This window comes from Meriones unguiculatus, chromosome 16 (assembly GCF_030254825.1).
Source record: "Meriones unguiculatus strain TT.TT164.6M chromosome 16, Bangor_MerUng_6.1, whole genome shotgun sequence".
In the NCBI taxonomy this organism is placed as follows: Eukaryota; Metazoa; Chordata; class Mammalia; order Rodentia; family Muridae; genus Meriones; species Meriones unguiculatus.
Genome location: NC_083363.1, coordinates 3,936,856 through 3,949,315, shown reverse-complemented (window position 1 = coordinate 3,949,315; position 12,460 = coordinate 3,936,856). Strand labels below are relative to the sequence as shown.

Below are 12,460 nucleotides of genomic sequence, written 5' to 3'. Positions count from 1 at the left end.
ACAAAGAGCCAGGTGAGCAGCAGGGAGGGGCGGGGACCCAAGCAGCACACGAACCACCAGGGGACTGAAGCCTGATCCTCTTGCAAGAGCAACCAGTGTTCTTAACTGATGAGCCCTCATCTGTGCTTCATATGCGAAAAATATACAAAGGTTCCTTTGTTGAATTTGTGGGTAAGAAACAGTAATTGTTTTAAATTAGCTATTTTGAAGCTATTAGTATTTAACTTAAATTTCAACCTATACTATTAGTATTTAACTTAAATTTAAACCTATAATTACTAATAATTTTGGGGAGATTTTTGGTGATTTTTAGGCAAGGTCTCATGAAACTCAGGCTAGTCTCAAATTTACTACCCACAGCTACAGTGACCTTCAACTCCTGATCCTCTTGCCTCTACCTCCCAACGGCTAGAATTATACCTTGGACAACTACAATAGTGTGCTCTTTCTATTTGGGGAAAGGGTGCTCTTGAGACAGGGTCTTGCCACATGGCACAAGCTGAACTCAAACTCATGGCAGGGCTTCTGCCACAGCCTCCAGAGCACTAGGATCACACGTGTGCACCACCACAACCATCCAGCGCACTGAGGAGCCCTGGCTGGCCTCAAACTCAAGAGGCCCATCTAGGATAAAAGGCACTCACCACCACTCCAAGGCCCGAAGCAACACTGGGAAGAATCATCACTTCCTCTGGTGGGAAAAGCCATGTTTACCTGCCATTGCTCATGTCTCCTCTACAAATGGAAGTGGGGTCACTGCAAGACCAAGGAACAGCAAACTAGAAAGGCAGTGCTGTTTGGTGGCCCAGGAGGAAAAAGCAAGCGTGCTCCTCTGAAACGGAACCCTAGTCTCACCACAGAGGACAAATATGCAGCAGGAGGCGGGGCCAGTGCTACAGCACCTGCACAGCGCTCACAGCCCCTGGCACCACAAAATAAGTAAGTAAGGGGCAAACAAAACGCGGGCTGCAGAGTTAAAATACAAAGGGAAAGCTGCCACGTGTGAGCAGGAGAAAGCATGAGCGAGTAAAAGGTGCACAGACAGTGGTGAAGAAGCAAGCAGTGGTCTAATGACTGTGATAGCTGCCAGCAGATTCTCTTACTTGAGCCTGACAATGGCTTTGAGGTAAATGAGCAAAGGCTGATCACACTCAATTTCACAAATGAGGATATTCAAAGAAGTTAAGCAAAAGGTTATTGATCCTAAAGAAATAAGTCATTCTGAATAAATACAAGTATAAATGTGTGATACTGTTTTAAATATGCCACTAACTTCACTTCCCTACACATACAAACACAACATATACAACTGGGGGAAGGACTGAGACAGGGTTTTTCTGTGTAGCCCCAGCTGCACTAGAATTCACTCTGTAGAGCAGGCTGGCCTCAAACTCTAAGAGATCCCCTTGCTACTGTCTCCCTAGTACTGGCATTAAAGCTGTGTGCCACTACATCTGACTATCACAACACAGTATTAAAATGACTCCAAACTGAACATTCTGGTTCTGGGTGGGGCTGGAGGGCAGAGCATGGGTCTGTTTGGTATATACACAAGGTCTGGATTCAAGCCTTAGCTCCAAAGACAGAAATCTGAAAACTGAGGCTTCCTGTAACTGAATTTATTTTCCGTACAATTACCGACCAGTGGTTCTCAACCTCTAGCGAACACCAGCATTTCTCCAGAGACTTGGGGAGAAAGTTTCATGCCGGTTGGGCTCGATCCTTGAAGGTCTGCAGTAGCATGGTGGGAAAAGGGCCAGCCATGTGCATACTATGTGCCAGGTGGCTCCCCCCCTCTAAGGGCTGGGTGGAGGGCACCACTCATGCCAACACAGAGCTGCCACGGGGGGGGCGGCCCCCAAGCAATGCCTGAGATTAAGGGAGCTGACCAAGGCTGAATGCCAGTGTCTGCAGGAAGAAACCTTCATTCCAGGCTCTGCCCTCAAGACAGACGATGATGTACAACCAGTCAGCCCCAGGCCTCATGGGTACCTGGCTCTCGGGACTGGCTGTCATCACAAACATGCAGGTCCAGGCGGGAGATGAGGAGATGGTAGGAAGACTCTTTCACATCAAATTTCTCAAAATACTGGCTCAGGCGACTACTGCTGCTGTTGCTGTTGCCCTGGCTGCCACCAAATGCCTGAGCCCAGGTCTGCTGGGCACTGGGACTGGGAGCAGGTGGAGTGATCTACATGTGACAGAGAGAGAAACGTCAGTCAGGATCTGAAGGCTGCTCTACCCTGTCAATTCCCAGCACCCACATGGTGGCTCACACCTGTCTTTAACTCCAGCTCCAGGGCTTCTAACACCCTCACACAGACACACCTTCATGCAAAACACCAATGAATATAAAATACAAATAAATTAAATATTTAGAAAGAGAGACAGGGGTTGGGGAGGTTGCTCAGCTGTTGGGAGCACTGGCTGCTCTTCCAGAGGACCCAGGTTCAAATTCCTAGCACTCACATGGCAGCTCACAACTATCTGTAACTCCTATCCCTGGGGATCCAACACCCTCATACAGACATACAAGCAGGCAAGAACACCAATGTACATAAAATAATTATTTAAAAAAGACAGAGTGAGGGGCTGGAGAGATGGCTCAGTGGCTAAGAGCACCGTCTACTCTTCCAAAGGACCCTGGTTCAATTCCCAGCACCCACATGGCAGCTCACAACTGTCTGTAATTTCAGTTCCAAGAGATCTGACACCTTTACACTAATGCACATAAAATAAAATTAAATAAATTTTTAAAAAAGAGTGAAAAAAAGACAGACAGACAGACAGACATCAAGTCCAGACTCTGAGAGGCTCCTCCTGATGCTTTTTGTAAGCTCAGGTCCACATGAATAAATCCAAAATTTTAACAGCATCCCTTCCACCTCATAACTGCTGTCTAGATGCTCACTTAGCACCACCCCGAGAAAGCAACTCAGACTCCAAAAAGCCCACCCTCAACAAGTCTGGTAACTACTCAAGTGTGTCCTCAGGTTGGAGCTGCCCCCTCACTCTCACATACCAGGACTGGACTGACCTCAGCCACATCAGAACGTCCTCCCTGAGTGCACTGTCCTGCTGGGTGGGCGGTGCCCCTTGTCTGTGCTCTGCGCCACAGGTTTTACCTGTTACAGCACCTGGCACACCACATATAAACAACTTGTCAACTGTCTGCCTTCCAAGACAGCGCAAGTCTCAAGGGCAGAAGACAGGCTGACACACTGCCTTCTCGGAGGCTAGCACTCCATCTGACATCCAGGAGGGACCCAGTGAACAGAGCAAACTGAAGAGGCACAGCAACCCCTCAGCAGGCCAAAACATTGGCACATTGCAACATTGGCACAAATTAGGGCTGATCAACTACCTCACCAACCCAAGTAGATGTCCAGTCAGTCTCTAACCTGCACAGGCTCGGGAGCCATGCTCTTTCTCTGCTGGGCTGACTTCTCCATGGCCTCACTCAGCGACTCGGCATACTTCATCATCGCCTTGAGCTGGGAGTCAGTCAGCACCCAGAGCAGGTCATCCAGCAGGAGCGTCAACTTGGAGGCAACCACATTGCAATCTTTGGTCTGAGGGACACAGAGAACATAGTTTAGCGCCTTGCAACTACCAAGGCCTCAAAGAGACTGTGGCCTGGCTTCCTTGGCAGCCTTTCGCCTTCCAGAAGGTGGAAAAGAACCACCAAGCACTTTGGAAAGCCTGTTTCTTACAAAATATCTCAGGTTTGAGTGATTATAAAAAGCACCGGCCAACCTGGAGATGCTCAGGCCAGTGTGCGCATGACAGGGATAGAAACCATGGCTTCTAAAAGTACCAAACCAGGATGATAAAAAGCTTTCCTCCCACTGCTGGGGCCAACAACAAGGACAGTGGTAGATACCAACTTCCTGACGTTTTCGTGGCACGGGAACACATACTCACTCTTCTCTTGAGGGCTATTTGGATTCGGCCTTGGTTGGTAATGAGCCTTAGCGGGGTGGTAACTGGGTCCTGATCACCATTATCTGTGGCATCTGCCTCAATTCGAAGTGTCTGCCAAGTTATTTCCTTAAATGTTAAAACCTGGAAGGAGGGAAAGTAAAACCCCTTGATTCTGTGGATCAGATCAACCAGGAGACAGGAGAACTGAGGGACAAGGCGGGCAAGGCGGAGCTGCTGCTCTTCAACTAACATCCCAACAACAGAAGGCAGTGGTCCAGATCTGTAACTGAGCAGTAACACTGGGCAGAAAGGATCCCAGGTTTCCCAAGAGTGGGGACAGCACCATCCAACCAGGAATAGCATCTTTTAGGGTTTTCTCCTACTTCGAATCCCTCTGTTCACACAACCCCCAGAATGCTAACGCTGTTACCTCTCCTCGGCGGGGGTCAGTGATGCGGGTCAGACGCAGGTCACTCTGCTGCCAGCTGGGGTTGACACTGTAACCCTGGAGCTGCCACAGTTCAAACGAGGCATGGAAGGCCTTGGAGTGGATCTTGATGGTGATGGAGTTGACAATGATGAACATCCCCTCCACCACCTTCTCGGCAAAGCCATACTCACTGCAAGGGATGAGGGTCAGTGATCAGAACCACAAGGCAGCACACAAAACTGCTTATTTTTCTTTCTTCTTTTCTCCTTGTTGCTTTTTTACCCCCTGAATGTTTTGGTTGGGGTTTTTCTTAGCATTTGTTTTAATTCATGTTTATGTGTGCAAGTGTATTGCCTGCATGTCTGTCTGTACATCACATGCTTGTCCTGCCCAGAGTCCAAAAGAGAGAGTTGGGGGGCTGGAGTGATGGTGCAGAGGTTAAGAGCATTGACTATTCTTCCAAAGGTCCTGAGTTTGATTCCCAGCAACCACACAGTGGCTCACAACCATCTATAATGAGATCTGGTGCCCTCTTCTGGTATGCAGGCACACATGCAAACAGAATATTGTATAATTAATAAAATAAATCTTTAAAAAGAGAGAGAGAGGGTGTTGGAGCCCCGAAACTGGAGTTACAGGTGATAATTGTTGCTGTGTGGGTGCTGAGGACGGAACTCAAATCTGCTAAAAGAACAGCCAGTGCTCTTAACCTCAGAGCCACCTCTCCAGCCTCTTCAAAGACACATAATTCTATAAAAAGGGAATAGAAATGTGAAAGACACTCAGACAGGCCAGGGGGTATCAGTGTCACCTCCACACAAGATGCTGCCATCTCCACCCTGCCTAGTGTAGCCAGGATAGCTCCTTCCACCAAGAAGCCAGAAACGTCAGAGAGAAGAGGCAGACGCCTAGAAGCACACAGGCTACAAAACACACATTCTTGAGTCCCATGCTCGTCCACGATGCATTGGCCACTTTCACCACAGTCCACCCTGCTCCCTCCTCTCTGGCCCGTCCCACTTGAACAAAACAGACAGTCTTCAGAACATCATTTCTTTCCTTTTTTTTTTTTTTTTTTTTTTTACTTTTATTTGCATTTTCTCAAGACAGGGTTTCTCTGTATATCCATGGCTGGCCTGGAACTCACTCTGTAGAGCAGGCTGGCCTGGAACTCTGCCTCCCTGAGTGCTGGGATTACAGGTGCGTGGCTCTTATTTTTAACCTTTAAGAACTGGAGGGCATCCTAGGGCCTCAGTCTATTCAGAGGGGCTGGTTGTAAACTGCACTGTTGCCTTGGCCAAGGAATTGTAAGCTAAAGCCAACTCTGGAATCACTTTTCATCATAATATCAAAAACAAACAAACAAACAAAAAAAACCATTGTAGAACTAGGTGGTAGCACACGTCTTTAATCCCAGTGCTCTGGAGGAAAAGGCATCCAGATCTCTTGAGTTCAAGGCCAGCCTCGTCTACATAGTGGTTCCAGGATAGCCAGACAGAGAAACCCTGTCTCAATAAACCAAAGTGGGGGAGGATATCTAGAAATTAAAACTGAAAGTTCACATTTATATGCAATTTAGCAACAAAGGACTAATAAAAGTTCCAAGATCCCATAAAAATAGAACAAAATACACACAGTTCACAGAAAAAAACCACTCTGACCCTCACACACAAATCAAAACTGCAGTGGCCATCTGGACTGCAGTGGCCGTCCGGGGCGCGGCGACGTGGCAGACCACTTGCCTGCCGTGGCACAAGCCTGGGTTTGATCCACAATATAGTAACAGCACGAAGAGCGGTGGCGCACACCTGTGATCCCAGCACTCAGGAGGCAGAGGCAGGGGGATGTCTGTGAGTTCAAGGCCAGTCTGGTCTACAAAGCGAGTCCAGGACAGCCAAGGCTACACAGCAAAGGTTTTCCAGAAACCCTGTCTAGAAAAGAGAGAGAGAGGAAGGTACGCAGATCTCTGTGAGTTTGAAGACAGCAAGTTCTAGGCCAGCACATAGTGAAAACATGTCTCAAAAAGAAAAAGAGAGAAAAGAAAATAAAATTGAGAAGTTATATTCCTTTAGAAAAGGAAAAAGAAGCCCCATGAATCCCCACCTCCAAAGAAAAGCAGAAATGTGACTCTAAGACATGAGAAAAGTACATAAAATGTGAAAAGCAGATAAACTTTGGTAAACTGTTGGGAAGAATCTGAAAGTTTCTTCCAAAGTAAAAACCCCCACACCATTATCACCTTAGCACAGCCCTAGTGTTCATCCGAGACAAACACAAATTCATCTGAATGGGTATTCACAAAAGCCAAAGCGTACAATTGATATGGCCATTAAGTGAGTGGAAAGCAGGGCGTGGTGGCACAGCCTTAATCCCAGCTCTTGAGAAGACCAGGAGTTCCAGGCCAGCCTAAGCACAATAAATTCAAAGGCAGCCTGGGTACCTGAGACCTGTCATGGGCTTGTGGGAGTGAAATGTAATGAAGTGTGAGTCAGTGGTAAGCTCTGTGCCCCTAAGTTCAAAGCGCTGTTAGTAACACAGAATATGCAGGTACAATGTGGCATCTGGAACTTGCTTTCAAATCCTGAGTACACAGAAAAAAAATTGGCAAGATGTTGGTAATTGTTGAGGTTTGATATTTGAAACATGGGGATTTGATAGACTAGCCTATCTGCTTTAGTTGTATGTTTGACTTTTTCAGTAATCAAAGTTTTATTTTAAGCCAGGAAAAATAATTCCAGCATTCATAGGCTAAAGTAAGAATATCAGGAGGGGCTGAAGAGATGGCTCAGAGGTTAGGAACACTGTCTGCTCTTCCAGAGAGTCCTGAGTTCAATTCCCAGCAACCACATGGTGGCTCACAACCATCATATAATATGAGATATGGTGCCCTCTTCTGTCATGCAGGTGTACAATCAGGCAGGACACTGTATACATAATAAATAAATAAATAAATATTTAAAAAAATATGCTCATCAAAAAATAAATAAATCTTAAAAAAAAAATAAATAAAAGAATATCAGGGTCCTAGAGAGTTGGCTGCTCTTCCAAAAGTCCTGAGTTCAATTCCCAGCAACCACATGATGGCTCACAACCATCTATAATGAGATCTGGAGCCCTCTTCTGGTGTGCAGGCAGAACACAGTATACATAATAAATAAATAAATCTAAAAAAAAAAAGCGTAAGTTTGAACCAGCCCAGCTGCAATGTAAGACAATCCACCACTCAGTCAGCCATTCAATCAATCCCTTGCCTTTACCTGGGTGCATAGGAACTAACCTCTGTCCTGAAGCAAGGGCAATGGGAGACTGCCCATTGGGGGGCCGTGGGGTCTCACAAGTCTTCATCTCCACCTCCACCTTATCCAGACACTGGAATAAAATTTATAGAGAACTGAGCTGCCACCCAGAACTCACACAGTGTCGGCGAGACAGCTGGACTGAGCTGCAGGCTACCCACCGCCACACAAGCATCCTTCTAATTTCCTGTCTGCATCCCAAAGGAAACTTAAGAATAGAGCTTGAGCAGCAAAAAACATCATTCTTTAAAAAAACAAATGGCAGGCGGCAGTGGTGCACACCTTTAATCCCAGAGCTTTGGAGGCAGAGGCAGGCTGGTCTCTGAGTTTGAGGCCAGCCTGGTCTACACAGTAAAGCCATTTAGAGAGACCCTGTCTCAAAAACAAAACAAAAGCTTTCTTGCAAGTAGAAAAGGCCATTACCAAGCAGATGGGATGTGTCTTCAACTTGGTCCACTGGATCTGAAAGAGAAGAGCAGACACAGGCTTGTGATGGCTTCCCTCCAGTAAACAAGCCTCCTGGCTCAAGACAGCAACAGCACCGGACCCCGTTCTCACCCGGATGGAGGCCCTGTTGCAGTAGACCCTGGTGATGGCTAGCCAGGTGGGCAGCTCCAGAACATTCTGCAGCACCTCTTCATCCAGCTCCAGGTTGGTCAGCTGCCCCTCCCCTTTCAGAGTGCTCAAGTTGATCTTGTCTGGGGAAAGATTCTTAGTGAACCTGCAGAGAGAGACAGTAAAGCGTCACGGTTTCCAGGGCAAGGCGGTAAGTTAGCACCACTACAGTCAGTCACCATAGGGTGACTTACAGTGCTACAGGCCAAACAATTGTGAAAACACCTAAGTAAGTTTAAAAAGATGCTCATAAAACAGAGGGGAAACACAATATCTTACCAAAATAGATGAAATCATGATTAACCAATTTTAAAATGTTTAAATGGGATAAGTAGCACACCTGCTAAGACACAGTGGAATTTAGAAAGGACTGCTGAATTAGAGCAGCATATACAGGTCCTAATTCCACAATAGAGAACAGGGAATGTGTTACCCTGGGGAAGAGGTTTTCATATGTTCATACAGAAGAGAAATTATGGCTTCCATCAAAACTAATAAAAATCAGATATGACAGGAAGACTACCTGAAGATCTTGGCCACCCACAAGAAGAGAGAAATCAAGAAGACCAACCAAAAGAAGTAACATAAAGTGCTGATCCCTTCACATGGGAACAACTCTGAAACTGACTGAGACATAAAATATGTCTCCAGCCAGAACTTCAACAATACGTGGCCAATAAATCCTTGGCTACAATATCCTCAAAATTTACTATGCCATTCTTTTAATTGGCGTAGATAAAATTGGTTTACAATTTATTTTTATACTACAATCTCATACATTTATAACTTTAGAACTGTATAATGCTTGTGAGAAATTATATGTTTGCAGAACAAAAGAACCAGACACAGGAGACGCTGGATCAAACCTGACAGAATTCATCCTTCCAGCATGCTGAGACACTGACACATCTGTTCCAGCATCTTGCCATGTTTCAGCCTTCTGCTTGTTCCTGCCTCAACTGCTTCAATTGCTGTTGCTCATCAAAGCCTGCTCGAAAGAGAGCTTTGAAGAAAGCTACTAATCTCAATTGCTCCAGCATTTTACACTGTTCCAAACAGGACTTGTATTAAGCCTGAAATTTCTCAACATTCAAAGACTGGACCACAAATGTTAATGCTTGCTTAACTAATCATTTTTCCCATTTGGGCCCCCTAATAGGATTTCTTCGTGTCCAAAAAGTCAGCTAGAAAAAAATTCATGAGAATGACGTCCAATTTCTTTTAAGGGGGTTGGGTAGGTTTTTGGTTGTTTTCTGTGGCTCTGAATGTTTACTGTCATTGAGAGATGGTTACAAATCATTAATGATCTTATTCAGAGAGAATACAAGATTAGACTCAGGGATTTCTCTCTTTTCCTTTTTCTTTTCTCTTTCTTTCTTAGATAAGGAGAAAAGGGGTTGAAAGAAGGGGGAATACAAGGATATCTTATAAAATAAAAGGTAGATTATTGAATCTACTCAACTAAAGGTTTTATTTGTTATTCTCAAATAAGGTTATTTTTAACTCTGGTATAGGATTTTGTATATTGATGCAAATATATGTATTTTTAATCCACTGGTAAATTTTTGTATATTAATACAAATTCAAGGTTACTTCCAATACTTTTAAACTCTATTACAAACTGTTTAGGGTCTTAGGTGATACAAGTTAATTGTTTAACTCATAGTCGTGTCAAACACTAGTGTAATTTATCACAGGAGTATACATCCTAGATTTGACAGACAGATATGATTTTGTAGGCAGATCGATTACATAAAGATAGGTAAGTCTTCAAAAACCTCAGAGACCTACAGAATATGGCACTTAAAAATGTCTCTATTATTTTAAAGATTCTTTGACAATGAGACAGGTTATCTCCTGGCAGCATCCCACCATCCCATCAAAGATGATGAGACTTGAAGAACCTCCATATGGAAATGGCTTCAAATGTGGCAAATGAGCCAACTGGGCAAAAAAGAAAATGCACTCATTTCACAACAGAGAGAATTCTGCCAAAAATGGGCAAGCTTAAAGGAAGGACAAGTCGACTGCCGAACTCTGACAAGACAGGGTAAGCAAGTCCTAAATAGTTCCTGCTTCCCATATATGTCTGTCAAATATTCTGCGCCAGAAAGCTGAAGATGATGCTCCAATGTTATAGAGAGTTATGGGTGATTGTTCAGGCAGCAAACTGTCTCTGTCAGTTTTTTATTTTTTTATTTTTTGGAAGCTGATAACATGCACTTCCTATTTAATTTTAAATAATTAATTTTATTCCTTCTCAAGTCTCTGGTGGGGTTGAAGACCAAATAGTTACAGTTCCACAATTAAGCTTAAGTTGTTTAGAATTTAAGAAAATGTTTTCATATAGGTAATACCAATAAGGATAAAAGTTAATTTAGGTATAGAACTCTAAACTTGTCAAGATAAGATAATCAAATCCTTTCTCCTAAGTTGTCAAATGCATGTAACTAGACATTGCACATATAAATCTTACCTAATATTTTTCATAACTTTTATAATTATTTTTGTATTGAAAGAAAAGGAGCCTTTTTATTGGACTTAAAGGGGGGAAATGTTGGTATTATGTTCTTGTGGCAAATGAGCCAACCAGGCAAAGAAAATGCACTCAATTCACGACAGACAGAATTCTGCCAAAAATGGGGAAGGTTAAATGAAGGACAAGTCCACCGCACACAATTTCCCCTTGTTCATTCAAATGCTGATTTCTCTATTTCACTATCTGGTTTCAAGCTGGACGTTGCATTGTGATGTTTATTTTAAGTATCACCTGTCTCAAGTTTGTGTAAACATGCCACCATTTGTCCTCTGTATTGTCAATAAAACAACAGCCACAATGCTGAGCAATGGAGAGAACAAGGTGGGACATCCTGGTCCGGAAGGGAGGAAAAGGAAGTGAGCGAGAGAGATTGGCAGGACAGGACTTGGAAAGAGGAGGAAAGATGAATGGGCCCTAAGATATGACTAAAAGCAAGAATAAATGTGGGAAATCTGAATGGGAGGAAACTATGCAGGCTTGGAGATTTAGGACAGAGTAACTACTGCCCAGCATTGTACTCTAGGTTAATTAAATAAATCCCAGTCTCTGTGTGGTGATTTGGTTTAGGAATAACCACTGTTTAAAAGATAAATCAATAATAAATATTAATATTCAACAACAAAACATCAAAAAACAAAAAAACTGTAAAAGGACAGCAGATGCCCAGAGAGGCTTTATCTGACACTCCTTTATTTGCTTGATGAACAAACACACAAAAGGGGAAAATCACATCCCTTCTCTGAGTATCCACTAACTAACTGCACATCTAAAGAAAAGATCACAGCACATAAGCACACTCGGGAAGCCTGTCTCTAAAAGCAATTTAGCTCCTAAGAAAATCATTTACTAGTGCACTGTCAGGAACTGGGCCCTTGGTGACTTTCATGACCCGGCAAAATCCCCCACTCATGAATGTCACATGCTAATCTCACTGCTGTGATTGTCCCTGAGGACATAAATACATGTGAAACCCATTCTCACCTACAGTTACGTCCTTCCAGCAGCTTCAGCGAGCCAAGGGCAAGTTTTTCCCTTTAGTTTCACAATGGAATAGAACAAAAAGAAATTCCCAGATTTTAACATATAGGCTGACTGATTTTAATTCAGTGTGCGTGTGTCTGTGTGTTGCTGGGAACTGACATCAGCCTCGTACATTCTGAACACTACATCCCAAGCCCTTAAACAGATGGTGTGTGTGTGTGTGTGTGTGTGTGTGTGTGTGTGAGAGAGAGAGAGAGAGAGAGAGAGAGAGAGAGAGAAAGAAGAGAGGAAGGCAGATCTCTTTGAGTTCCAGGAAAGCCTAGTCTACAGAGCTAGTTCCAGGACAGCCAGGGCTGCACAGAGAAACTCTGTCTCCAAAAAAAGAACAGTTCTTTAAAATCAACGAAGTATGCACCAGCTTCTTTCTTTAAACCACAGAGATTAGCTTTCTACTAATGGATTCTTTCCTCTGAAAATTAGCTTGCCACAGTAGGAAAAAGGATTCCTTTTTTTCCTGAAATGAATGCCTACCTACAAGCAAACAAAAATGGAGAAAAAAGTTCATCTACTTGAAACACTTTCTAAAAAACAAAACAAAGAAAAAGCAAAGAAAAAGCAAAGGAGGCTTGCACAGGCTGTAGGGGAGGCCCTAGGGAGGACACTCAGGCAGAACAG

At 44.0% G+C, this 12,460-nt stretch overlaps 1 protein-coding gene across 1 annotated transcript in view; it reads right to left on the bottom strand.

Annotated features, from left to right (window-relative positions):
- Bltp3a (bridge-like lipid transfer protein family member 3A) overlaps positions 1-12,460 on the bottom strand; it is a 50,146-nt gene that overhangs the window by 18,955 nt on the left and 18,731 nt on the right. The window contains exons 2-8 of the mRNA XM_021630086.2: positions 8,209-8,371; positions 8,074-8,112; positions 7,632-7,723; positions 4,355-4,544; positions 3,925-4,065; positions 3,402-3,572; positions 1,993-2,191 (exon numbers count right to left, since the gene is read on the bottom strand). Of these exons, the coding sequence (XP_021485761.1) occupies positions 1,993-2,191; positions 3,402-3,572; positions 3,925-4,065; positions 4,355-4,544; positions 7,632-7,723; positions 8,074-8,112; positions 8,209-8,371 (995 nt within the window). The remainder of the gene's footprint in view (positions 1-1,992; positions 2,192-3,401; positions 3,573-3,924; positions 4,066-4,354; positions 4,545-7,631; positions 7,724-8,073; positions 8,113-8,208; positions 8,372-12,460) is intronic.